Source organism: Haliotis rubra, unplaced genomic scaffold (genome assembly GCF_003918875.1).
Source record: "Haliotis rubra isolate DU_JTF1 unplaced genomic scaffold, ASM391887v1 Scf25, whole genome shotgun sequence".
NCBI classification, from domain to species: domain Eukaryota; kingdom Metazoa; phylum Mollusca; class Gastropoda; order Lepetellida; family Haliotidae; genus Haliotis; species Haliotis rubra.
Window position 1 is genome coordinate 2,465,204 of NW_025766558.1, and position 27,162 is coordinate 2,492,365.

At 44.0% G+C, this 27,162-nt stretch overlaps 1 protein-coding gene across 2 annotated transcripts in view; it reads right to left on the reverse strand.

Annotated features, from left to right (window-relative positions):
* The window catches only part of LOC124279421 (interferon-induced protein 44-like), a 60,960-nt gene that overhangs the window by 26,592 nt on the left and 7,206 nt on the right, over positions 1-27,162 (reverse strand). For both annotated transcript variants that reach the window (XM_046715248.1, XM_046715247.1), the window contains exons 2-3: positions 23,616-23,738; positions 4,735-5,318 (exon numbers count right to left, since the gene is read on the reverse strand). In XM_046715248.1, the coding sequence (XP_046571204.1) occupies positions 4,735-5,318; positions 23,616-23,671 (640 nt within the window). In that variant the 5' untranslated portion in view covers positions 23,672-23,738. The remainder of the gene's footprint in view (positions 1-4,734; positions 5,319-23,615; positions 23,739-27,162) is intronic.

Below are 27,162 nucleotides of genomic sequence, written 5' to 3' on the forward strand. Positions count from 1 at the left end.
ATGGTTTCCAATTGACAGCAACGTTAAGAGGAAGCAATATTTTATTTAAGTTATTTCTACCATTAAAAAACCGGCCATACAGTGCTGGATTTGTGTGCTGATCTCTGGAGACAGCTACGCACAATGGGTTTTAATCAGCCGCATTAAGTTGAAGTGACGTTGCCCCGTTTATGCACAATATTAGTACCAAAGGATGCTTCTGGCCTATGCCATTTAAGCCTGGAAACAGAAGCCCAAAACGCTGATTGGGGCCATGTCTTTCTCGTAAATCGAAAACATAAAATAGTTGCCGATAAAATAATTCCGGGGGACTTAGATCAGCCATGTGCAGATTTCGAAATGCCAGGTTCAAACATAATTTTGAAAGTTTTTTTTGTAATTAAAGAGTAATGCTGAGTAAAATGGCGTACCCATCAGTGAAAGGTACGTGCTGGGAATTCATCATCCGTGTTGTTTATGAAGCAAGGGTCAGAGTGGTAAAACAGAATGTACCATGGTGCCACAATGACGGGTCGGGGTTGGGGAGGGGCATTCAGGGTCGCGGGTTGGGAGAAGGAGACAGGACACCTATGTTCACAAACGCGATGAGGTCAAGTCGAAAATCATAAGAAAATTAGATTTCTGGATCATCCGATTCATTACACCAATGCAAGGATGACGACAACCGGTAAGCGCTGACGTTTCCAAATCCTACAATGAAATTTGAAATATACAGGAACTCAGGACCGAGGTGGATTGTTTGGTTTGTTAGCATATTTTCCAGGTATATCACTCCTGCATCTAGATTGAGCCTGGACCAGGCAAACCATCAACTGATATAATAAGAACTGCTTATTAACTGTGCAACCCACTGAATCCAATCGCCCCATTCCATTACAGTACTAGTCGCCTCGTATGACAAGCACCAGTCGCTGGGGATCTATTCCGACCCGGAATCCCCTAGGGGTCAATTACAGTAAGAATGGTTATTGAGGACAAGCCCCCACCCTCATATTGCAGGCATCTTAATGTATTAGGAAGTCAGGCTTTATAACTGATTCCAGGTCCTCATACTGATGGTGGGCATTGGAGTAGCCTAGTGGTTACATCGTTCGCTCGTCACGCCGAAGACCCGGGTTCGATTCCCCACATGGGTACAATGTGTGAAGCCCATTTCTAGTGTCCCCCGCCGTGATGTTGCTGGAATATTGCTAAAAGAGGCGTAAAACCATACTCACTTACTCACTCATACTGATGGCGCGAGGCATTGTTCATGACGTCAACCACTGGTCTGTCCACTACGTACACACCGCAGGCCTTCAGTTGGAATATCGCTTTACTGCGGAGTTATTTAAAGAAATTAAAAACTTTAATAGCCCCCAAAGAACCATTGGCGTTAACTCCACAGAAGACTTCAACGTTCTCACGCCAGTAATATACAAGATAGTCCCCAAATGGCCCATTACACAACAGGGTTAAAAAAAAACTTTCTAAAATCATAAAAACTCTTTTCTAAAATCAGCATCCATTGCAAGATTCCACCTATATCATATATCATGTTTAAGAATCCCTAACCAATAGTGATCATACAAGGTGTTCGCCATAAGGTGGGCGTATCTTGCGTCCATCCGTCACAAACACATGCAAGGACAAGCCAGTTGTTCACCTGGTACATATAGTACTAGGGACAGCGGTGAATTGCATCGGTTTGTCTTTGAGACAGGTACATTTCTCTTAGTATATATCTTTAAGGAGCTTTAGATTTTAGCCCTAACAATTTTCAGTGGCGAGAAACGGCTTTAGTTTGGTCTGTCAGCAAACTAAATGAAGAAGTTGGAAAATCTGCAGAATTTCAGCCACATATCAAATGGTAAAAACCGACTGTTCCGATTACGAAAATATATATTTTGTCAAAGAATTTGCCTGAGATGTAAAAAGGAGGATCTTCACCTTACAGTACAAATGATTGTGTATAATAACTCTGTCCAATGCGTCAACGTTGTAAATTCATCATGACGATACGGACCAGAGAGGGGATGACCTCCAATCACTGCTTGGCAGCTTTGAGCTTATTTGACACCTTGATATTCCAGCTTTGTTGCCAATGATCTAACACAGTGTCTAATGGAAGTGACGGGAAGTTAGTGTTGGAAGATGACTCATTAGAGCAGTGTTAAGGAAGTCTCTGATTTGTAGTTACCACGGTGTCAACACGACTGGGCAGACAACAAAATATGATATCGTTTTCAATTAAGGACAAACTGATGAGATACTTTAAAATTTCAACTAAGAATGAATGATCCAGTTTCCTAGTTTGAATGACTTTAAACAGGATAGATGTCAGAAAATGTGATATATCTGCTTTTGGAAGAACTGTCAATATACTGCAAAGCGAATAGTGTGGCATCACCCTCTGCCATAAAAACCGACCTTAGACAATTTAGTGATATGGACATAGTGCAGTTGGAAGTTTCGGGTTGTAGATTCAAGCCAGAATTTGATGGTACTGATGCGTGGTTTTGGCAGATTTCTTCCTCAGTTAACATGTGGGTATTATATGTGATGCTTAAATGAACGCTGAACAACAATGGGAGTAAGCTGATAGCACTCCCAACACACCAGCACGATGCAGCAACACACACCATTCAGACGTCACAGCTAGACGTGCTAGATATGCCAGCTCAGAGCGGTGTTTAGCGCCGTTACGTGCCCACCACGCATCTATAACCATCTGCCAATACCTGACAGTGACGCCTCGAACAGGATACCTCACTTTACACAGTTTACGAGTTGTGTGACAGTCGTGATGGAAAGAGCGCTGTCACGCTCCACACAGCCTCTACCAGAACACATACGAGTAAAAGCCCGAAACCTTCCACAATATATAGATATTTGATTTGTTAGTCGTGTTTCCTGTCATGAAAAGTGTTATTGTAATAAGTTGATTTCAAGCAACTTTTGAACACATTTAAAACATCAAGTAAACTGATGTTAAACTGCAGAGCAAACGAAAGTTTACACGATGGTTGTTAGTGGCTAGAAATGAAACAAACACCAGATATTTTTCGACGGTGATATATTTGACACGGGAATCAAGTTTGTTTGGACATTAATGTTGCACTGTTTCAACGACTGTTTTCAGTCTAGTAACATTTGTACCGTTTTTGTAACTTCCATTTTTCACATGTACACTTTCTTTTATATCAAACTACTGATATTTATCAAACTACAACTGGACTTGTCGCTGTTACGTTATTTGTTTATCTCACTTTCATAGTCTAATTAGATTTACCTTGATTAATGACGTAGGAAGGTACTGTACGCCTAGGATATCGCCGAAGAATGGTACAGCCATGTATAAATACCCATGTCTCACAAAGCCAAATTCCCAACACCTACGAATCGGTGTTAAGTCAAGGTCAAGGTCACACAACAGAAACCACCAGATTATGTCACCAAAATTGAATGTTACATTATTTCAAACTTGAGCAAGCCACTACCATGCTTACTGATAACATCACAGTGTACACCACTTGTCCTGGGTACAGTAGAGTAATAACGGCCCGAACATGTCTCAACCCTGACATCTTGAAAATATCAAGCGTCGACGCAGAGAATAACCAGTCTCAATTATTCGCCCATACAACTTCCACTGACAGTAACAGGCTAGATCTAAAGACAGTGGTGAACATTATTTCATAAACTAATCACTGAAAACCAGATAACACACATGTGCCTCAGATAACACACATGTACCTCATATGCATAACATCGATGTATTTCCAAACAACTAAAATGCTGCTATAAAACTATCCCCATGTCTTGAGAACACAAACATTGTATTTTACAATAAGAAGAAAAAGCATGAAAATACACCAAAAGCCGACAAGATAAAAGGACTATATGCGACCAAGACCAAAGCCCAATATAATAGGTTCCAGAAATAAGCGCACTGTGGTAAGATAAATCTCGTAAAGAAGTCAAATGAGGTCAAGGATTTGCTGAAATCCTACCAGAACTTCCTTGTGCTTCACACCGACAAAGCTGGAAGCTTCAGGGAGGAAAAACAGCTACTTCTCAGTCATATAAACACTTTGAATGATTTACAAGAAATGTTTTTCAATTTGAAAATTTGGCGCTTGCACTTGGTTAGAAGATAATTGGATCATTATCATACTCTTCCTGCATCAGAGGAATGGAGTCACATTGAGTGAAACCTGTTAAATTGGACACCTCTGTCCTTCCACATCGTCTATATCCACGGTCAATAAACCTGATCCTGTGAACAGTGAAAACAATAAATCTTTGGAATAGACATTGGAAGGTTTGTTTCCGGGCATAGGATTATAGGATTAATCCTGATAAAATATGTCCAATTGTTTGCAGTCACCGAGTTTCGTCTCAAGCTTGGCAGCATCTAACTATGTTCAGTCATCTACAAAAAGTGTTTATGTTTATACTCGGCCCTTATGTGGTGCACCAAAAAATACTTTTAGCAATTGTTTTTCTTTACTTATAAGTATCGGAACTTCTGCATTTCTACACGGGAGTTGCAAGTCATGGTGGGTCCAGGGCCGGACACTTTTCACAAACACATGGTGTCATCACAGAATTTTAGTGATCCATTCGTAGAATGTGTACCGCTATTTTCCACTTACAGCAAATGGAATCTGTTTCTCAGGATTGTAAATACTAGGTTTTATTTAGCATCCATGTTCAAGATATATATTCAACTTGACAGAAAATGTTACCTACCTGTAATCTGGTACACTTCCACGTCGACAAGCTGGAGGTTATCCGCCGTCACCGTCGTAGCGGTATCTCCCTGCATGTGGAAACTGGTGCCGAAGTTGGTACTCCCGTTTACCTGGAAATATTGGCCATTCTTTGGAATTGACCCACTGAACGCGAATAAGTCGTGACCACCTCCGAACGTGGGGCCGTATGACCCCAGACAGTATATTGCATTGGATCCGTTCTTGGCGGGGTACTTTTGAGGATCAAACTTCCCCTTGAAGTATAACCGGAATAGGAACGCACTCTGATCTGTCAACCACATGCCGCTGACGTTGGAGGTCCAGTTGAGGGCGGTGTAACCACCGAAGACGCAGTCCAAGGCGTTGTACAGCACCGTGACTGTGGGGCCCTTATTGTCACACTTCTGGTGAAACAGTTGAGCGCTGCAGCCATCTCTCGAGGCTTTGTACAACAGGTTAAAACCCTTGTTATCACCAAGCCACGCCGTCAACTGCTTCTTGTCACTCTTCTGAAGTACCTTAGGCACTTTACTGCTGCTGGACGTCTTCATGGCACTTTTCTTCTTCGGGCTAGCAGCACATCTGGAACACAGCGGTACATTGATGAGACGTGAATAAATTCGTACAACAGGGCATGGAGTAAAAGAGGACATGTACAGCAGGGCATGGAGTAAAAGAGGACACGTACAGCAGGGCATGGAGTAAAAGAGGACACGTACAACAGGGCATGGAGTAAAAGAGGACACGTACAGCAGGGCATGGAGTAAAAGAGGACACGTACAGCAGGGCATGGGGTAAACGAGGGGCATGGACATGGGCATGGGTCAAAGACAAGAACACATGGGGTACAACAGGGCATGGAGTAAATGAGGACACGTGCAGCAAGGCATGGAGTGAATGAGGACACGTACATAGGAACAGGAATTAAGGAAGTAAATGGAGTTCAGGTTGAAATGAAGTGAAATGGTTGAATAAGGAGGACAGTTTTCCAGGCAGTTTCACAAGGTGTGTTACAAAGACGTAGGAATAACATTCCTGTGTCATAGGTTCGTTTCATTCAAGGCTGGTTAAATGAATAATAACTAACCACTATTATGTTTAAGCGTGAATTGCTATCTGAAAACATAGCCTTCATGTTACACTCGAGTGCATCACCATGTTATTTCGCAAACTACCATGTTCAGTCGGAATCGCTCTCAGTCTGGTCAAACGGCACAATGGTTTTCAGGTCATGGAGACCTTTAAAAAACAGAAAAAAATACACTTCTTGTCTTTTCTTGTCAAATAACATGTTGATCTCATTCTGGAGCTAGAAAAAGGTCACATTTTTAATCGCGCATGCGCCACAAATGCCATCTGGATCAGGATATTCCATGAGCTATACTAGCAAAAACATGTCGCCCATGTTCAAATCAACTAAACATAATTGCAGATAAGTCGTCAGTATTCAGAAAAGTCTGTATGACCCACATCCTGTCTTTGTGTTCAGTATAACGGGATGCTGCATGATATGTGAGTTTAGTTCAAGGTCATATCAAGTGAACCGTTATTTATGCAGTATTGTTTTCACAGCGTTTGATATTCTTTGAAATAACCAGACTTAACCGTTCTACCAAAATATCCTTCTCAATATGCGTAGGATATGGTGAAAGATTAGGAATTAATGTTGATAACATTTCATAGAAAAAAGGTGAAATAGTGTCAAAATGTTTATTCTCAGGTCAATTTGTCCACAGCTTCAAAGAAATGGTGATTGTGGTTCATCCTCTGGAGAGTTAGATTCGACGCATGGTGACCAAGGCTGTAAATAACCACACACAACATCCTACTTGGTATGGAACACTCATAACCATTTACTCTGAAAGCCCTACGTAATTACCTAACTGACGTCCAGGAGCCTCAATAGTTTATTATGAACGTGCATGGAATGTATTGACCATCTCTACCTTTATATTGAGACTTGTAGAAATAGAACTGCCCATCTGAGAGGGCATCATGCAACCTCCGTGATGACTCATACTACTGATTATCTACATTACTGGGAGTGGGTTTGTAAGTGGCCATCTGCCAGCACGAAACATTGTTGAGTTGTGCGGCTGAAATTTCTGTAAATGTCACACTGGGCTGGAATGAAGAGCAAGAAGAATACGGTCAAGGGCTGACTGGAACTAATGCCGAGTGAGTGTTCCGGCCTCAGAAATCCCAATATGATACGTCTGTAAACGTGAGATGCCGGATTATAATTCAAATGATTTCTCCCCCGCCATCAATGGCAGACTGAATACAAAATGGTAATATAGTAAAGCAGTAGCGAATGTGCGCAAATATTGTGATCAGATGTTGGATCAAGGGTTGCTACAATCGCTTTGAGAGGACTAAAACGTAAATACCTGGGGATATTCGTGAACCGTGGAAATTACACTGAGAAACCTACCATAAAACATGTCTTGATTTTCTGTAGCGCACGTGAGTGAAGGTCAAGGTCATGTGCAGATGGCAGATAAACATGAAGCGTGATTTCGAGTTAAAGGTATTACAGGAAAGAATCAATTCTAACCTCTAACCTGCAGGAGTAAGGGAGTATTTTAGCAATAATCAAGCAATGTCAAGACCAGCTTCACGCAAAACTGCAGGAAGGCACGTTTATTCGTATTCAAAGTAGACGACCTGAAATACCTAGAATCTTTCATAAAATATTTTAACTTTCAAGTCATGGCATTAACTGTCCTGTAATTATACGTTTCAAAGGCCTGGCGATTATTTTCTTAAACACAGTCTCCCGATAAGCCGATACACGAGCACTCCATTAAATCCTTAAAAAGACTCTTTAAAGAGACTTTAATCTGATGGAACGAGATGAGGGGACGATTCACTGACTTGGCCGGAGAAGCTGAAAGCCGTATCAAGTATCAGCCCGTCATATATGACGCTGACATATGGGAGGACGTCATCTGTGTATCGGAGTGAACACGTCTACAGAGGATCAAATGCAGCAGTTGTGCACATGTTGGATGTGGATCAGCTCGGCCTACTGTATCACTCAGAGACAAACGATGTTAACACTGTCATGATTGGCCTTTCAAGCGAGCGACAGGTCAATTAGCCAATTAGAACGCCTCATAGAACCCCCAATTACGCAACACCGTCTGCAGACAAGTCGACAAACCATCGTTGACGCGATGTTCGACTGCATTCAATGAAAACCAATTCTAAAGAATTCGACGTCATGGTTAACATACGTATTTGCCATGTCAGATTTAATGATGATGATGATGATGATGATGATGATGATGATGGTGGTGGTGATGATGATGATGATGGTGGTGGTGGTGGTGGTGGTGGTGTTTTTCCCCTAAATCCTAAAACACCTCCAGCTATGACAGAGAATCAGACACAGAAAGATATCCACAACATTAAATCCTCCCAGCATCCGTGTTTTGTGTCTAAGAATGCAATATTCGTGTGAAAGTTTGGACATGGGGTAAGGTGCCAAGAAGACCAAGTTCATGATGGACGTTTAAATTGGTTTTGGTTGTTCAATCATTTCACACGTGACAGGAATACGTGCAACGTATTTTCTTGATGGTATTTAAATGTTCCGCTGACCATGATAGATCGTAGAATCTTCCACAACAACAGACTCCGACATTAACACGTACCACGACTTTCACAACAGGTTACAGCAGGATTTTAATTACACAATTTATCAACATTCAACGCAATTAAACAAGTCATCTGTCACTTAATAAAATCGTTGTAATAGTTTTTCCCTTGGGATGAGCGAGGCCATGGCAACAGGCGCGTGTAGGGGGTGGGTAACAAAATGTTCATTTGGGTTTAATGGTGTAATCCTGACAGCACGTAATAGCTGAGCCAAGCTAGGGTAAACAGCATTAGAAAGGAGAAACCCTAACTGAGCTCGTTAAAATGTTTGTCTTCTTGATCCGGCAGCAGGGACGGCTTCCAGCGTTCACACGTCCCCGTCTCTGCGGAGGAGCACCTTTGATGAAGTAATGCGGTGTTTGGGAATCTAATCGCTCTCAAGTCCGCCAAGCTCGGATCTCCTGCTTGAGGACGGATCAATGACGCTGACATTTCCATGCTGTTTGATATAACAATTGGCTTCGCTCTAAGTGCATATAATATCTTTTAGATGTTGTGTCATTGTGGGTCATCTGACGCGATGAAGCCCATGTGAGAAGGAAAGGTCAGATATGACTACATGACGTCCAAAGCTGAAATTATACAACCCAATAAATGCTTCTCAAGCCATGACGTATAGATGATAGGGTTGCCCTTGGCGTATCTCTGCTTGGCCATCTTGTGTTGTCCTGGTAGCTTTGTTCAGTATGAACCAGGGGCTAGCTGACCAGTTGTACTTGTCCAATTTCCAGTGAGCGCATCTAATTACCGGTGACGGTGCCGGGAGCGACATGGCTATTGACCCTTGCACAGCGTCGCCTTCAATATCGGTAAATCAAATCATATGGTATTGGCCCCGTGTTAACGACTTGTCAAATATTAGTCCAGGAATCAGATATTTTACATATATAAAGGCAAGCTGACATCTCCATATTGCAAAATGTCAGCGCGTTCGGATTAATAACTCTCCAGCTTTTCTCGTAAACACACGCTTTGGGTGATTACAAGTATAGCTCTACCTTCCTCGAAGGTGTTGTCGAGCACATCCCCGCGCCGTCATTTTGTCGGTGTCCGTGAAGCAGATATCTGTGTTGTGTTTGTTTCCCGTGTGATTCGAGGCTTGGAGGCTGGATAAGACGGGATAGAACCTGCCAGTAAGTCTCCATTTTCATCACGAGGACTCTCTACCTGTACCGCTGATTGGGTCGATACTTCCGCATGGTGCTGACAGTAGAAACTAGCGGTCTGGCTTATTTACAAATTAACCCGCCTACCCGTATGGATAAATACTACCGTCCGATCTGTATTTGCTTTGCTAATTCACGAAACACTAACAATACTCGCCCCTTTCATCAACGGAATGTTTGCAGAGTAATCAGTTCCCAAAGGCCTTTTAGAAGCAACCAGGCATATTTAGCACAAACAGAATGGCATGTGACACACCCAGGTGTGTTTCAGTACATACAGAATGACAGGTAACACAACCAGGTATGTTTCAGTACATACAGAATGACAGGTAACACAACCAGGTGTGTTTCAGTACCTACAGAATGACAGGTAACACAACCAGGTGTGTTTCAGAAATACAAGAACATAACAATAGGCTGAAATACCATCATAAAACAGTAGGCTGAAATACCCTCACATAACAGTAGGCTGAAATATCGTCATATAACAGTAGGCTGAAATACCGTCATATGACAGTAGGCTGAAATACCGTCACATGACAGTAGGCTGAAATACCGTAACATGACAGTAGGCTGAAATACCGTCATGTAACAGTAGGCTGAAATACCATCATATAACAGTAGGCTGAAATACCGTCAAATAACAGTTCATAACAGCTGAAATATGACAGTAGGCTGAAATACCGTAACATGACAGTAGGCTGAAATATCGTCATATAACAGTAGACAGTCACAAGACAGTAGGCTGAAATACCGTCACAAGACAGTAGGCTGAAATACCTTCATACAGCAGTAGGCTGAAATATCGTAACATGACAGTAGGCTGAAATACCGTCACATGCCAGTATGCTGAAATACTGTCATGTAACAGTCGGCTGAAATACCGTCACACTCCATTAGGCTGAAATTCTATCACATAACAAAGGCTCACATGACATTAGGCTAAAATACTCATATAATAGTAGCCTGAAATACCATATCATGACAGTAGGCTGAAAAAGCGTCATATAACAGTTGGTTGAAATACCGTCATATAACAGTAGGCTGAAATACCGTCACATGACAGTCGGCTGAAATACCCTCACATGGCATTAGGCTGAAATACTCATCTAATAGTAGCCTGAAATACCATATCATGGCAGTAGGCTGAAATACCGTCATATAACGGTAGGCTGTAATACCGTCATGCAACAGTCGTCTGAAATACCATTACATGGCAGGGGGCTGAAATGCCATCATATAACAGTAGGCTGAAATACTGTCACACGACAGTAGGCTGAAATACTGCATATAACAGTTTGTTGAAATACCGTCATATAACAGTAGGCTGAAATACCGTCATGTAACAGTAGGCTGAAATACCGTCATGTAACAGTAGGCTGAAATACCTTTATATAATAGTAGGCTGAAATACCATAAGTGAGTGAGTATGGTTTTACGCCGCTTTTAGCAATATTCCAGCAATATCACGTCGGGGGACGCCAGAAATGGGCTTCACACATTGTACCCATGTGGGGAAACGAACCCGGGTCTTCAGCGTGACAAGCGAACGCTTTAACCACTAGGCTACCCCAAATGCCCACCGTCCAACAACAGTAGGCTAAAATATCGTCACATAACAGTAGGCTAAAATACCGTCACATAACAGTAGGCTGAAAAACCGTCACATAACAGTAGGCTGAAATACCGTCACATAACAGTAGGCTGAAATACCGTCACATAACAGCAGGCTGAAATACCGTCACATAACAGTAGGCTGAAATATCGTCAAATAACAGTAGGCTAAAATACCGTCACATAACAGTAGGCTAAAATACCGTCACATAACAATAGGCTAAAATACCGTCACATAACAATAGGCTAAAATACCGTCACATAACAGTAGGCTGAAATACCGTCACATAACAGTAGGCTGAAATACCATCACATGACAGTAGGCTGAAATACCGTCACATAACAATAGGATGAAATACCGTCACATGACAGTAGGCTGAAATACCGTCACATGACAGTAGGCTGAAATACCATCACATGACAGTAGGCTAAAATACCGTCACATAACAATAGGATGAAATACCGTCACATGACAATAGGATGAAATACCGCCACATAACAATAGGATGAAATACCGTCACATAACAATAGGATGAAATACCGTCACATGACAGTAGGCTGAAATACCGTCACATGACAGTAGGCTGAAATACCATCACATGACAGTAGGCTGAAATACGGCTAACTGAGTTCATGAAGAAAAACACACAAGAAATAGGAGTATTATATGTTCAAATTCGATTAGGATCTCAAACAAGAGCAAGTCTCAAAACTTGCTCTGGGGGCTGCAAAAATATGGGTGAAATGGGCTATCTCGCAAAAGTCTCGTGAGAGTGTATCCAGCTCAGGCGCACAGACGAGAGCCACTTATGACCGGGACTGCAGGGCATGCTGGGTAGGAGTGGTTTCTGCGTGCACGAATACGTTAGTGGACCAAGTGATGCCTGAACTCAAGGACATCATACTAACTACATTTTACACCAACGGCACGAACAAATATATCAATTTTTCAGTCAAATGTGGATTAAAAGTACGAATGGGGCAATGCTTGTTAGAACCATGTTTGTCAATACATTCATCGCAGTTTTCAAGAATTACATAGAATCAATGCCCTTGTAATTACCCAGAATATCGTATTTCAGACAAAGAAAGCACTTCGTGACAACAAGAAACTACATCGAACACCGTGGTGTGACAAACTACATCTCAGTCACGAACACCTGGTGTCATCACTAGACGTTCATAGAGTCGTACAAACTTTCCTGAATATGGCGTTCCAATTTTGGGAGGTGTTCTCTTCTGTGACAGAGACATCTTTAGTCATAAATCGAAAGCTACTGAGATCTTAGGCGCCTTCATCCAGGGTTTTCTCCCCTAGATGCCAGGATGTTGGGTTCTAGTCTCGGATCCCCTTCGATAGTGATCATCCGTCAGTACAATGCCTTGTACTGGTACTAGTAAACCTCTGCCAACACTATTTGTCACGATACGATATAATTGAAATACCTGAGATTGAACCGAACATTTGACTAACATAAGCATGTCGAAGGTTCATGCATTCATGCATAATATTTTCTAGTTTTTGTTTGTTTGTTATTTAACACCACATGCATCAAAGGGGCGGTGGGGTAGCCTAATCGTTAAATACCGTAACATGACGTAACGCTCGTAACGCTGAAGACCCGGGTTCGATTCCCCACATGGGTACAATATGTGAAGCCCATCTATGGTGTCCCCCGCCGTGATATTGCTGGAACATTGCTAAAGGCGGTGTGAAACCAAACTCACACATACAGCAATATTCGCGTTATATGAAATCTGCAAAAAGTCGGGTCGTGAGCGCCCACATTGATAGTGCAAGATGTCCAAACTAAGGCTGTTTATTGGCTATTGAGTCAGGGAAGGTTACCTGGGTAATTGTTATCAGGTACCAAGCGTTACAGGTACCAGGGGCTACATACACCAGGAGGTAAGGGTACGGGGTACCAGGGGGTACATACACCAGGAGGTAAGGGTACGGGGTACAAGGGGGTACATACACCAGGAGGTAAGGGTACGGGGTACCAGGGGGTACATACACCAGGAGGTAAGGGTACGGGGTACCAGGGACTACATACACCAGGAGGTAAGGGTACGGGGTACCAGGGGGTACAGGTACCAGGAGTTACAGGTACCAGGGACTACATACACCAGGAGGTAAGGGTACGGGGTACCAGGGGGTACATACACCAGGAGGTAAGGGTACCGGGTACCAGGAGTTACAGGTACCAGGGGTTACAGGTACCAGGGACTACATACACCAGGAGGTAAGGGTACGGGGTACTAGGGGGTACAGGTACCAGGGGCTACATACACCAGGAGGTAAGGGTACGGGGTACCAGGGTGTACAGGTACCAGGAGTTACAGGTACCAGGGACTACATACACCAGGAGGTAAGGGTACCAGGGGGTAATACACCAGGAGGTAAGGGTACGGGGTACCAGGGGGTACATACACCAGGAGGTAAGGGTACGGGGTACTAGGGGGTACAGGTACCAGGGGCTACATACACCAGGAGGTAAGGGTACCGGGTACCAGGGGGTACAGGTACCAGGAGTTACAGGTACCAGGGGCTACATACACCAGGAGGTAAGGGTACCGGGTACCAGGGGTTACAGGTACCAGGGACTACATACACCAGGAGGTAAGGGTACCGGGTACCAGGGGGTACAGGTACCAGGAGTTACAGGTATCAGGGGTTACAGGTACCAGGGGCTACATACACCAGGAGGTAAGGGTACCGGGTACCAGGGGGTACAGGTACCAGGAGTTACAGGTACCAGGGGTACAGGCACCAGGAGGTAAGGAGGTAAGGGTACCGGGTACCAGGGGTACAGGTACCAGGAGTTACAGGTACCAGGGGTTACTGGTACCAGGGGCTACATACACCAGGAGGTACATACACCAGGGGTAGGTATGGGGTACACCAGGGTACCAGGGGCTACAGGTACCAGGAGTTACAGGGTTACAGAGTACCAGGGCTACATACACCAGGAGGTACACAGGGTACCAGGGGTACACAGGTACCAGGAGTTACAGGTACCAGGGACTACATACACCAGGAGGTAAGGGTACAGGGTACCAGGTACAGATACAGGGGTTACAGGTACCAGGGGTTACAGGTACCAGGGTACATACATGCACCAGGAGGGGTACAGGGTACCAGGGGTACCAGGGGTTACAGGTACCAGGGACTACATACACCAGGAGGTAAGGGTACCGGGTACCAGGGGGTACAGGTACCAGGAGTTACAGGTACCAGGGGTTACAGGTACCAGGGGCTACATACACCAGGAGGTAAGGGTACGGGGTACCAGGGGTTACAGGTACCAGGAGTTACAGGTACCAGGGGTTACAGGTACCAGGGGGTACATACACCAGGGTAGGGGTAGGTACAGGGTACCAGGGGTTACAGGTACCAGGGACTACATACACCAGGAGGTAAGGGTACCGGGTACCAGGGGTACAGGTACCAGGAGTTACAGGTACCAGGGGTTACAGGTACCAGGGGGTACATACACCAGGAGGTAAGGGTACCGGGTACCAGGGGTACAGGTACCAGGTACAGGGGGGGTTACATACACCAGGAGGTACCAGGGTACCCGGGTACCAGGGGAGTACATACACCAGGAGTTACAGGGTACCAGGGGCTACATACACCAGGAGGTAAGGGTACAGGGGTACCAGGGGTACAGGTACAGGGGTACAGGTACCAGGGACTACACCACACCAGGAGGTAAGGGTACAGGGGTACCAGAGGGCACATACACCAGGAGGTACAGGTACCAGGAGGTTACAGGTACCAGGGACTACATACACCAGGAGGTACACCGAGTACCAGGGGGTACAGGTACCAGGAGTTACAGGGTACCAGGGGTTACAGGTACCAGGGGCTACATACACCAGGAGGTACAGGGGGTACCTAGGGGTACCAGGGTTACAGGTACCAGGGCTACATACACCAGGAGGTAAGGGTACGGGGGTACCAGGGTTACAGGAGTACATACAGATACCAGGGGCTACATACACCAGGAGGTAAGGGTACGGGGTACCAGGGGTTACAGGTACAGGGGTACCAGGGGGTACAGGTACCAGGGGGGCTACATACATACACAGGGACTGGTGACTACATACACCAGGAGGTACAGGGGTACCAGGAGGGTACAGGGTACCAGGGGTTACAGGTACCAGGGGGTACATACACCAGGAGGTAAGGGTACAGGGTACAGATACCAGGGACTACATACCAGGGGTTACAGGTACCAGGGGTACATACACCAGGAGGTAAGGGTACAGGGGTACCAGGGGTACAGGTACCAGGGGTACATACACCAGGGGTACATACACCAAGAGGTAAGGGTACAGGAGGTAAGGGGTACCAGGGGTACCAGGAGGTAAGGGTACAGGGGTACCAGGGTTACAGGTACCAGGTAAAGGTACATACACAGGAGGTAAGGGTACAGGAGGTACCAGGGTACAGGGGTACATACACCAGGAGGTAAGGGTAGGTACCAGGGGTACAGGTACAGGGGTACACCAGGAGGTACATACACCAGGGGTTACAGGTACCAGGGGGTACATACAGCAGGAGGTAAGGGTACGGGGTACCAGGGGTTACAGGTACCCGAGGTTTCAGGCTAAACACACCGGTCCACTGGTCAGTGTACAAGTCTCATCATGTCAGCATGGTGATGCCAGCGAGAATATTTTTGTTTTTGTGGAAACAACTGTTTTCAATATGTGACAAATAACTCACACTGACTGAAATCCTATATTACTGTACGCACCTTTACCTTATTCATAGCCATAGTGTATTCAAAAAGTCTTCAACCTTCAATCTTCAACCAACAAAAAATATTTCCAATTAAGATTTCCTTTGATAGCGCATTCTCCCCGGGTAGTCCTGTTTCTAAAGCAGACTGAATGAAAAAGCTAGTAATAAGCTGATTAGGTTCTTCTAAGCCCTGTGACATTTCCAGATGACTTTTGCTCATCCCAACAGTGACCAGCAAATAACGTTTTGGGGCAAAATGACCTGAAACTTCTAATTACTCCAACACAGTGTGGTAGTTGGTCGGATCTCTATACCAGGCTACAGATCACCAAGACAGCCGTGGCGATGCCGCCGTTGGCTATTGTTGATCCCGAATGCTTCAGCGACATCTAAAAACGAAGTGGATTGATGGTGTCGAGTCACCACCCCTACGGGTCTCCTCTCCCTGCATGCACCTCGGTACTTAGACATCCGGCTTTACAGATGTTCCCCTTTGCTGTCTCTGCTGAAGAGTCACCAGGCCGACTACAACCAGACCAAGTAATAGGTTCAAAAACAAACCCGTCTAGAGGAGCGTCCTGAAACTGCTTTGCCTTACCGAAAACAGTATCGTACAATGAAAGATCTCTGTCCTCCAGGACACGGCCTGGCCTAATGAAATCGCCAGAGCATCATTGTGAAAACTCTCTAAGCTTCCAGATACCAACCAATTTAGAGCAATCAAAGTCGGGGGTTAGTTTGAAGCTATTGTGTATGTACTGCATTATAGCCAGGGCTGTGGACTGGTAGGAGCTTCAAGAACAGCGTGTTATCGGCTGAGACTGACCTGATGAAGCAGGCAGGCCCACTGATCTCTGGAAATCTCAGTTTGCCCCTGTAATCACTGTCCTGCCTTCTTAATCAACCCCTGGAGTGAGAAACCAAACCGTCTGTAATCAATAGAACAACAGTGTTCAGTGATAGACACCATTGCGGAAGTCAATCTCACGCCAGCAGCCTATCGTCTCTCTGTGCACACTTTACCTCGCCAATATTGCAGTAATGGCTTGGGAATGGAAACGAGATTGGACACTTTCATCTCAACACCGGAGAAGCAATAGATACTTTTCATCCAAGTGTTATGGAGATAATGAGCGTGCTCAAGTTGTTACGAAACATGCCTTCTGTTTGGCTCTATCAGCCGATTGCCCGTATACTACGGTTAGCCTCCTCAGTGGGGCTCATAACACGACAATGAGTGGGGGAGTGAGTGAGTGATTTTACTCTACATCACGGCAGCCAGTAAACACCAGAGAAACCAGAACTTGAGCCCACCACGCGGGAACGATGACAGAAGGGTCCATAAATTGTAACCATCCAATCCTCGTTTCAGTTCCATCTTACAACAAGAATGGAAGAAGGCCTGATCTGCAGCGCAGTTTCCATCAGATCATTGGATGTAAAGCTCCAATAACAGCGTTGTATATGTAGAACATGTGAGAATTTTCGGACAGCATTGTTTGTGAAGGACGGACCCTTCAGATCTCCACGGACGACACTGTGTGTGAAGAAAACGATTCTGAGGTCTTCACCAACAGCATTATTGGTGAAGAACAAACTGCAGTGGGTGTTAGGAAATAGATACTGAAGTCTTCGCGAACAGCATTGTATGTGAAGAACAAACTGCTAAGGTTACCACGGACAGCAGTGTGTGTTAGGAAATAGATACTGAAGTCTTCGCGTACATCATTGTATGTGAAGAACAAGCTGTTGAGGTCTTCACGCTGGCACCACTGTGTGTGAAGGCCAAAATACTGAGGTTTCAACGGACAGCACTGTGTGTGAAGGCCAAAATACTGAGGTTTCAACGGACAGCACTTAGTGTGAAGGCCAAAATACTGAGGTTTCAACGGACAGCACTGAGTGTGAAGGCCAAAATACTGAGGTTTCAACGGACAGCACTGAGTGTGAAGACCAACCTGCTCAAGTTTCAACTAACAACACTGGATGTGAAGACAGAGCAGCTGAAGGGAAACAATACGTTCTACTGTCTATCACAAAACGAATATTCTGCTTTTCACAGCTAAAACTAATTGAACGTTGGAATGTTAAAATCTCTGATTCTCAACGACATGAATATATAATCTTTCTTTCAAAATAACACAAGGAATGAATACAGATCCCTTCATCTGCAAATGTTACAATAGATGTACAGTTGGAATAAAAGTATATGTATTCCTTCAAAAACAAACAAGAACGTGATCGCTTCTGGTTCTGTGAACACGGATTTGTCTCAGGAGGAACTCTTCAATCCGATTAAACACATTTCTGTTTCGCAATTTATTCATTTTTTTATAAAATAATTTAAGTTAACCTCGCTCTACAAGTTGTTTTTGTAATTCTTTCATCGATTGTAAATGTCACCTGACACGTCCAACAGGTTACTGAAGCTATGACAGGAATACATTCTCAGCCATCAATCTCCTACACAACAATGACATTTCCCTGGATTTCCTTGAGAAATCCTTCTTAAGTGTGACGAAACCACGCAAAATGATGCTGTTCGGCAACAAATTCATCCAAGAACGCAATCTTCCGACAGCATATTTCTCTCTAAAAAGAACTTTGTTCAATAACGTTTCACGGTAATTGTCAGAATACTCCTGCCCACTTTGGCGATGAGGAGTACTCAAAGTGATCGCTATTTTATCATCATTTGCTAGATGGTCAGAGAGACTTGAACACCCCAAGCTTGAGTATAGATTGACGCCTTTGTGTTATGGAAAGGAAGAAGACAGTTGGAGAAAAAAATTCCTTCCTTTCATATTAATTTTCTCCGTAGTTTTCTGACACCCATGGAGATTTTTCCGCGCTGCACTGAACAAAAACCCAATAAGTGAAAAGAAGTTTTTACTTTCAGAAGAACGAAGAGAGTTGGATTTTGCGGAGGAGGATTTTAGGGGATTCCTGTCTGGGTAATCAGTTCGGATTTCAGAATCATATCCTTCCATGGGGATGTCAGCAGACATATTTATCAAAATGATTTATTAAGTCTTACAAGGCTTTCTGACTTGCAGCTCCGAATTTCAAAGAGAATGTGATCTTATTTATGTCACAGACCAGCTCCAACTTCCTGAGGCGACAGCTATCCTTCACTCGTCATCGACCCAGTAAAACTTTCAGTCAGTGATTATGTAATTTGTCTAGCGATAATCATAATAGATTACCTTCCAACGTGTCCTGGAGTTGTAATAAGCCTGTCCTTTGTCAAGAATGTAAATTAGATGATTCTAGTCGCAACATGCAATCTTTACGAGATCGTTATCCTTGATCAAGACAGCCTCTGAAGCTATAAGCTACGGGATTATATTGAATAGTTCTACTCGAGATACATAGAACAGGGGTTCATACTCTATGTGATATAGTACACACTGGGGTCATTAGTTTGACTACAATGTTCGTTAGGATTGAAACTTAAGTAATAGTTTTGAAATCATTCCATCAAAAGACTGAAAACATTATTAAATGTTAAGAGTCTTAAGTAAAAAGTATGTACATCGATGTTAAACTGTTATGCGACTAGGAAGCACCAACGCTCTAGACATGGGCAAGAGACGTTATCATGCCTCGGCAAGAATCTGTGTATCAGCCCAGTGGTTCTAAAACCAGATACAGATCGGTTGACTAGAGATGTCCCAGCAATACGATATTGCATGCCTCTCGCGTAACAAATTGATTCTATTCCAGTTCATATCGCCGTAAAACACCAAAACACCGATGGCGGTCACAGGGGAGACCTGTTTGTTATGCCCGTACATTGCAAAGAGATTAAGTCTTTGATAATGTATCAGTCGAAGAGTGTACGCAGTCAAGTCGTGAAATCCAGCTTTGATAACTCTTTTACCCTTGGGTCCTGCAAGGTTAATGCCCCATCGGGCTTCCTGGTTGGAAAATCGGGCATCGGCAACCTGCGAGGCAGCCAAATGGATGGGTGGTCAGTCTTGCTGAATTGCATACCATCGAACCCCATGTTGCGGCTTAGTGCTCACAGTATCAGTCACTAGATTCCTTTGTGGTGTCCGACAATAAACACAGACAATGTATTTCTCAAAACATTTCTAAGTTATCGTTACAAGATACCCACATCAAATCAGAGAGATACTGACTCACGTGGAACTATTTCTTTGTATGACACATTTGTTATGATCCACAGCATATATTCCAACACAACTTATAACATAGGTCCAGCCATATATCGAATCCACTGACCTTGATCGAAGGTCACACTAAAGCAAACCCATATACAATTCTGGTTATTGTCTTTTTAATATTAGAATTGGTTTGATTAAACAGTTGAAATTAATCAGCTACTCATGTACGTCTACCAATCGTTACATTAACTTTCTATGGTAAGCCCATCTTGACATGACCTGCAAGTGATGATGGCGTGGTGTTGGCTGTCGTCGATGTAGATGGAGACAGACGGTGATGGAACTATAGCCTGTGGCGGTGGTCTGTCCACCTGCCAATCTGCACTCGTAAACTGAGGCATTGTAGGAGATGTGGTATTGGTCGGACTTCCTCGTCAGAAGCCAGGACGGTGTATCAGCTGGATACAGCGGCCCAGACACATGCTTGCATTAGTCCGCTGTTCCCGAGAACCCTGTTATTACACACAAGTAAACTGAAGGCCTCTGGTCGTGGGCGTATGTCGCTTCTTTCATCAGATACAACCAGTATTCAACTATAAAAGGTATCACGGTTTAATGTGACCTTTATTCAGTCTGAAGCGATCCATATCGTCTTGTTCTATCCTTGTGTTAATGCACGCGTGTCTGACACAATGCCTTCCATCATGTTCAGATGAACATAAGATGTTACCGGGCGTGTCCCCGTTACAACGTCGCCATGTTGATTCGCTGGTATTTTGACGTGGATTGTGTAAGACGTTGGTAAATCTGTATCCATATTAACATCGCATGAACTGATCAGCATGAGGATTGGGCTGGCATCTGTTCTACACCAATAACCGCCATGTAGTAGCTGTCTCTACGGAAACAACTACCTACACCCACGTCGCTGTTCAAATATAGCTTCCTCCCGCATCAAGCAGACTCGTCGTGATATAAGGGAAATACTGTTGAAAGTAGGGCAGACCCCAACAGCACAACCCTTACACTGATCATAGCATTCCCAGGATTTCCTCTGGTCAAACGTATGAAGAACCTAAAAGCCCTAAGTTTATTAACGTCAAGTCTCTTTTCCTTCAAAAGTGGTTTCACTTGAAGTCCCTGGAGTATCCACTGCCGTCGTCTTTACAGAACATTCATTAACCTCCATCATCTCGCCCGACCTGTAGTTTCCCCGGCCAGTACGCTTCACTTCCTCTACGCACCATCCTGACCTGTAAGCTTCACCGTAGTTTCACCTCATCCCCGGCCCCTTCAAGCTCGAAATGAAGTCTCCCTGCTCCCTCGACCTGTTGGCTTCCTTCCTCGTCCCTCTATCTGACCACAACTCACCAACTCCTACACCACGACCTACAGGCTCCATAACATAGTTTCCTCTAACCGTCAAGGTCGAACCTGTAGACTCCATCTGTCCCCTTCCCCCGACCCGAAGGCTCTACCGTAACACCTTAAACCCCGACCCCTAGGCTCCTCTCTCCCCGACTCTCAAGCTTCCAACCTTCACGTTCGACCGTGTATCACACCCCTCCACCCAAGCCCCAACTTGTAGGCTCCAACACCATCCATCCTTGACCTCCACCACCATCCACCCTTAACCCGTAGACCCCGGCCGTCGAACTGTATTCTTCATCGTACTCCCACCCCCATCCACCACAGCTTGTAGTATTCTCCACCACCATCCCACCCTCAACCTCCAACCATCCTTATAGACCCCGGCCGTCGAACTGTATTCTTCATCGTACTCCTCCCCCAACCCCAACTTGTAGCCTCCACCACCATCCACCACCATCCACCCTTAACCCGACCATAGACGTCGAACTGTATTCTTCATCGTACTCCTCCCCACCAACCCCAGCTTGTAGCCTCCACCACTATCCACCCTTAACCCGACCCGTATACACCCCGACATGTAGGCCTCATGCCCCTCGATGAATTGCCTAGAAAGGGGAGGGAGTGTTTTGGGGGAACAGGAGGAAGATGGATGGGATATTGATCCCACCGTTCCCGTCCTGGCCTCAGCTGGCAACGTAGACCCAACTGGGAGTGTATCTCACCCGTCTCTGGCAGTCCAGCAGCCATCTAGTTGAGAATTTAAATCGATATTTTGTGAAACTGTGTGGGGTACGTCTATATCAGCAGAGGATCCCGGTAGCAATATGTCTCCACAATCAGACTGTTGGCAGCTTGGTGTGGAGATAGATGAAACTGGCGGAGCGCGGCTATCGGGAGTCTGGCGTCTACGTACACAAAAGCCGGTATTTGTGTACTCGGACCAATCATAAATTTCATCTTTGAAATGATTTTTCATTGATCGATTAACTTAGGGTTCGAACCTTAACGATCAAGGCGCTACTAATAGCGCCCCTCAATCTCTCGCTGTATACAGGTCAGGAGTGTAACATTAAGTAACCAACTGCACCCTTTCAAAGCTGGGATATAGATTTAATGCAACATAATCCTTAACAACTCAAATATATGTAAATATATATAATTCCATATAAAAGCGACAAACCCTTTTAACTCTCATTAAAATCACAGACAACATCAAGAGCCTGTGTATATAAATCACAATCAGTTAGTGATGGTATCAGGTATTTGGGTCAATGTAGGCTCATGCTGCTCTGTCGGCGGCACGCGTCACTAACACATGCAAAGGCAAGTCAATTGTTCACCCGAAAAAAAATCCAAATAGGGGATTGTCCACTTGTATAACCCCTGTATAAAACTTTTGAAAAGTATGACGTACGCAGAGTGTTGTAACCCTGATCAACCAGGGTGGTATGGAAGCATGAGGTGGTCTCACTTGTAATGTAATATTTCGTGTAAACGATATACGGCAGGTTATCGTTATCACATACGTAAAATCTAGGACATATGAGAAGATAGTGAGAGTGTAAACGTTAGGGTGAACTAGCAGACCCTTACAGAAAATTTCAAAACTTTTATGGTTGATAGTTAGGGAAGTTGCCAAATTTGACACTTCACTGATCAAAACAGATCCGACAAATTTACTCATCTTGATGTACCTCATATTTTCCCGTGTTCGGATGAACAGTTGACGTGTGACTTTGCAAGTGCTTGTGCTCACAATTTCGCGAACACCCTGCCTCAGTTGAGCAGTCGTAACGATATATAAAGTCATGCTTATTATACATTCGGAATTGTACCATTGACGTTTTGACAGGGAAAGTGGGCTAAAATATAACGCTAAATCGGCAGTATTTCAGCCATATTGTGGCATCGTAAAGAGTGTCTACCGTTGTTAAATCATTATGAAATACTGAAAAGAACACATCAATTTGGACAACTACTGAACAATCGATATGCACTTGTACATTGATAAATGTCAATAAACACACAACTGACGTGTGAATTTCAACTTGTATATTCTACCAGGCGAAGTCTAGCTACAGGTATCATCATCTGCACGAAACATCTCATTAAAAGAATCAAGTTGAAATCCATCCGTCAGCAGTGTCTTCGTGATGAAGAACTGTAGAAAGCATGGTATTACCCCGGATTACTGTCAGCGGTTTTCGAGCAATTGTTGACCTTTGCTGGACTCTGCATGACGTATGTGTGTCCTCTCTGTCGACATATCTTTAGCTTACCATTGTGAGGCAAGCAACACAGCAGGCTGAAACAAACAATACAATCAGAACATGGCTTCATACAAATGTCATAGCGTCAAACGGGAAGGGGTATACTCGGGGATAGAAATAACGCAACAATGAGTAGGATGACCAACACAGCCGGTTGAAACAAACAATACAATCAGTACATGGCTTCATACAAATGTCATAGCGTCAAACGGGAAGGTGCGTATACTCAGGGATAGAAATAACGCAACAATAAGTAGGATGACCAATATGCTGGAGGTTGTAGGTATCCGAACATATGTTTGGCTTCTCGTTTCAGAGATAGGTGTACGCTTAAAGAAGAACCGAAATTCCGATGGTCAATTATTTCTGCATATCTCATACATTTTGATTGATACTAGGATGAGACCTACTGGCAAACAAGGATAAGTTGAGCACCTGACAATTGACCCGCATTAGCATGTATGAGTGCCGCCCACTGGCGGTTGCCATTGTTAGCAAAGAGGGACCCAGGTTGTCCTCGTTCAAGTGTAGTGCAACTAGCTACACCGACGTGAGAGGCTTATGAGCAAGGCGTGTGCAGCTACGCGCGGGTTCAATTTCATCGCAATGCACGTGCACTAGCCTACATCTGTGCTCTACCTTTCACAAACCAAATGGGTTTGCTCATTGCCGTGCACCGCCTACTTCTCGTAAACGCGTAATCTGCGCCGGTCCAACTTATCCTTGTTTGCCAGTAGTATGCTGATAGTCGAATGTTCTGTGAAGGCAAAAATGGCAATACTGACTGTAAAGTCAAGGCACGTACGTCAGATCAATGCCACCTGATGGCCAATGTGTTCTGTTATCACTGTTCTACACATCCTTTGCACAGAGTACATTGAAATGAAAAGTACTACAAACTGGGACTCTCCAACTCCCAGACGTCCAATGGAGATGTTGCGAGTGGCAGCGTGCAGTCTCGCCATTTTCCCACTCCCAGTAAGTGGACAAAAGTACGTCAAAATGTTGACTGACGTTTGACCCCTTACAGCCATTGTTACTACACGTGATCTTGCACGTATATTCTGCTTTTAGTTTCTTTTTAATGATATTTCTGTGAAGCCTTATAAAATGTTTGTATAAAGCTCTTACAGTATAAAGGTTGCGTTTGAACACTACACCAGTTGATGGAACATGTGACCAACATCAATCAATTAAATATCTTGCATATGTATTGTATGTTTCATGCATAAACAACATCACCATCAGTATTGACTCATACACGTTCCTGTTTGTGAAGAGCGTATCGCTGTTTGTCTGAGAGCTCTGGGGCTGGTGGGGTAGCCTAATGGTTAAAGTGTTCGCTCGTCACGCCAAAAGCCGGGGTTCAATACCCCACATGAGTACATTGTGTGAAGCCCATTTCTGGTGTCCCCCGCCGTGATATTGCTGGAATAGTGCTAAAAGTCGGCGTAAAACTAAAGCTCATTCACTCACTGAGAGCTCTGAATAAAGCAATATAAATGGTGAAACATTCTTGGCAGAACGTTCTTCACATTTCCCCCAGTGTATCCTATTTCTCTCTGTGTAAGCTAGAGTATGTCAGATGGAATGATTGTTTTCATGATTACAGCCATAAGACGAAGGATTCTACAAATATGGTGTTGATGCAGTACCAGGCAATCCTGTGATTGGCATGATAAACATCGATCTACCAAATTAGACATGCTTTTCCAATCAAGTGACAGATCTAATTAGTTGCCTTTACAACAAGCGTAGGTTCCCAGGAACCTGGGCCTATTGTTTAAGCTCTCTTAGCGCTAAGATAGTCGTAAGTTAATGTTAATCCTGTAAGCCTAGATTTTCGAAGCTTTCTTGTAGCGCTGTTGTTTTCGAAGATAGTAGTAAGTTGATGTTAATGTATGGCACTTACGACTATCTTAGCGCTGAGAGCTTCGAAAATCTAAGCCCTGTACTCATGGCCGTCCGGACTGAGATGGTATGGCATTGTATTGATGTGTAAAGAAAACATGTTGTATACGATCTTAGCACCTTTACGGTATTGTATTGTATGGTATCGTATTGATGTGTACAAAAAAACTGTTGTTTTTGCTCTATATTCTAACACTACGCCGTCGATTCCCTAAACCTCTCGCGAGGTCGTGAATTCAGAATAAAATACAGAAACGAGCAGTATCTCATTGTATTGATTAAAACACTAAATGGATTGCTGCGATAACTTCAACAAGACTTTGTTATTCTGCATTCGTTGCTAAATGGCTGAAATACCGCCAATTTTGACGCAGACACTCTATTTGCATTCCTTATCAGGGTAGATCAAATCAATACCATCAAAGGCATGAAAGGGAAATAGCGAGAAACAATATCCATCTTGAAAGAATATGTCAGATGTCAGCCATTAATAACCGTTCTCCAGTACGGTTATCTCTGCCAGCCAGAAATACTACGACATATTTTCAAGCTCTGTTCAAGTGGGCTATGTTATTTATTGAAAGTAGCACATATGAGATCATTAACAAATGAGACGTTTACAATCACAACACAAAACACAATATTGGGTCGAGCCGGACACAAGGTCATTACCTTAGTCCTGGAGGGCTAATCCCATACAATCCCCAACCATGGATTTATGGATGTCGCGTAGCGAGGTTCATCTAGCACAACCATTAGTAGTTCATTGATAACCAATGTACATTAAAAGACCTGGTAAGTGTATATAATCCACGTTGATTGGTCTCAAGGATGAGAAGTAAGCCAGAATTAGAAGGCTTTCTGTTGCTTAGACTCATAAAAGTACTTGTGTTCCGGATTCTCGCTTAGACACAAGAATAAATATTTTATTAAAGGGTATATTTAGATCTTGGATAAAGGATACGGAAACTATATATTGGTATGACGCTTCATTCTTAACAAGGAACACATTCTCCTTTCATCTGACAGTGTGTGGGAATGTATGCCTGTAGATTAGAAACAGTGCTGGATAAATACGGGCTTAATATAGAACATCAGCGCCAGGGTAAAAGCCAGTGTCGATTATCTGCCGAAACAGCTTCCATGGCGAGTAAATGAGCGCGGAGACCAGTCCTCACACGAACCTTCCACTATCATCTTACAAGGTTGCAAAACACTCAATACATCCATTATGATATCGACCTGACATCATTTTATATATGCTCACCACCCGACGGGGATCACACTGCAACTGCCCCCTTGCAAAGCTCCCGCAACAATCATCAGCTTGGAAGCACTTGGACTCGCCTTTCAGGCATACCTTTTTCATCATCATCCTGAACTTATCTCCATAATTAACCATCGGAACGATGATCACCTTAGAAACATCTCCTTGCAATTATCTCCTTACAAACGTCTCCTCCGGAACATTTGACAGTCAACAGGAGTCAGCACCTAAATAGGTATTGACCTTAACCATTGCCTTAACTGTAACATGTGACATTTTGT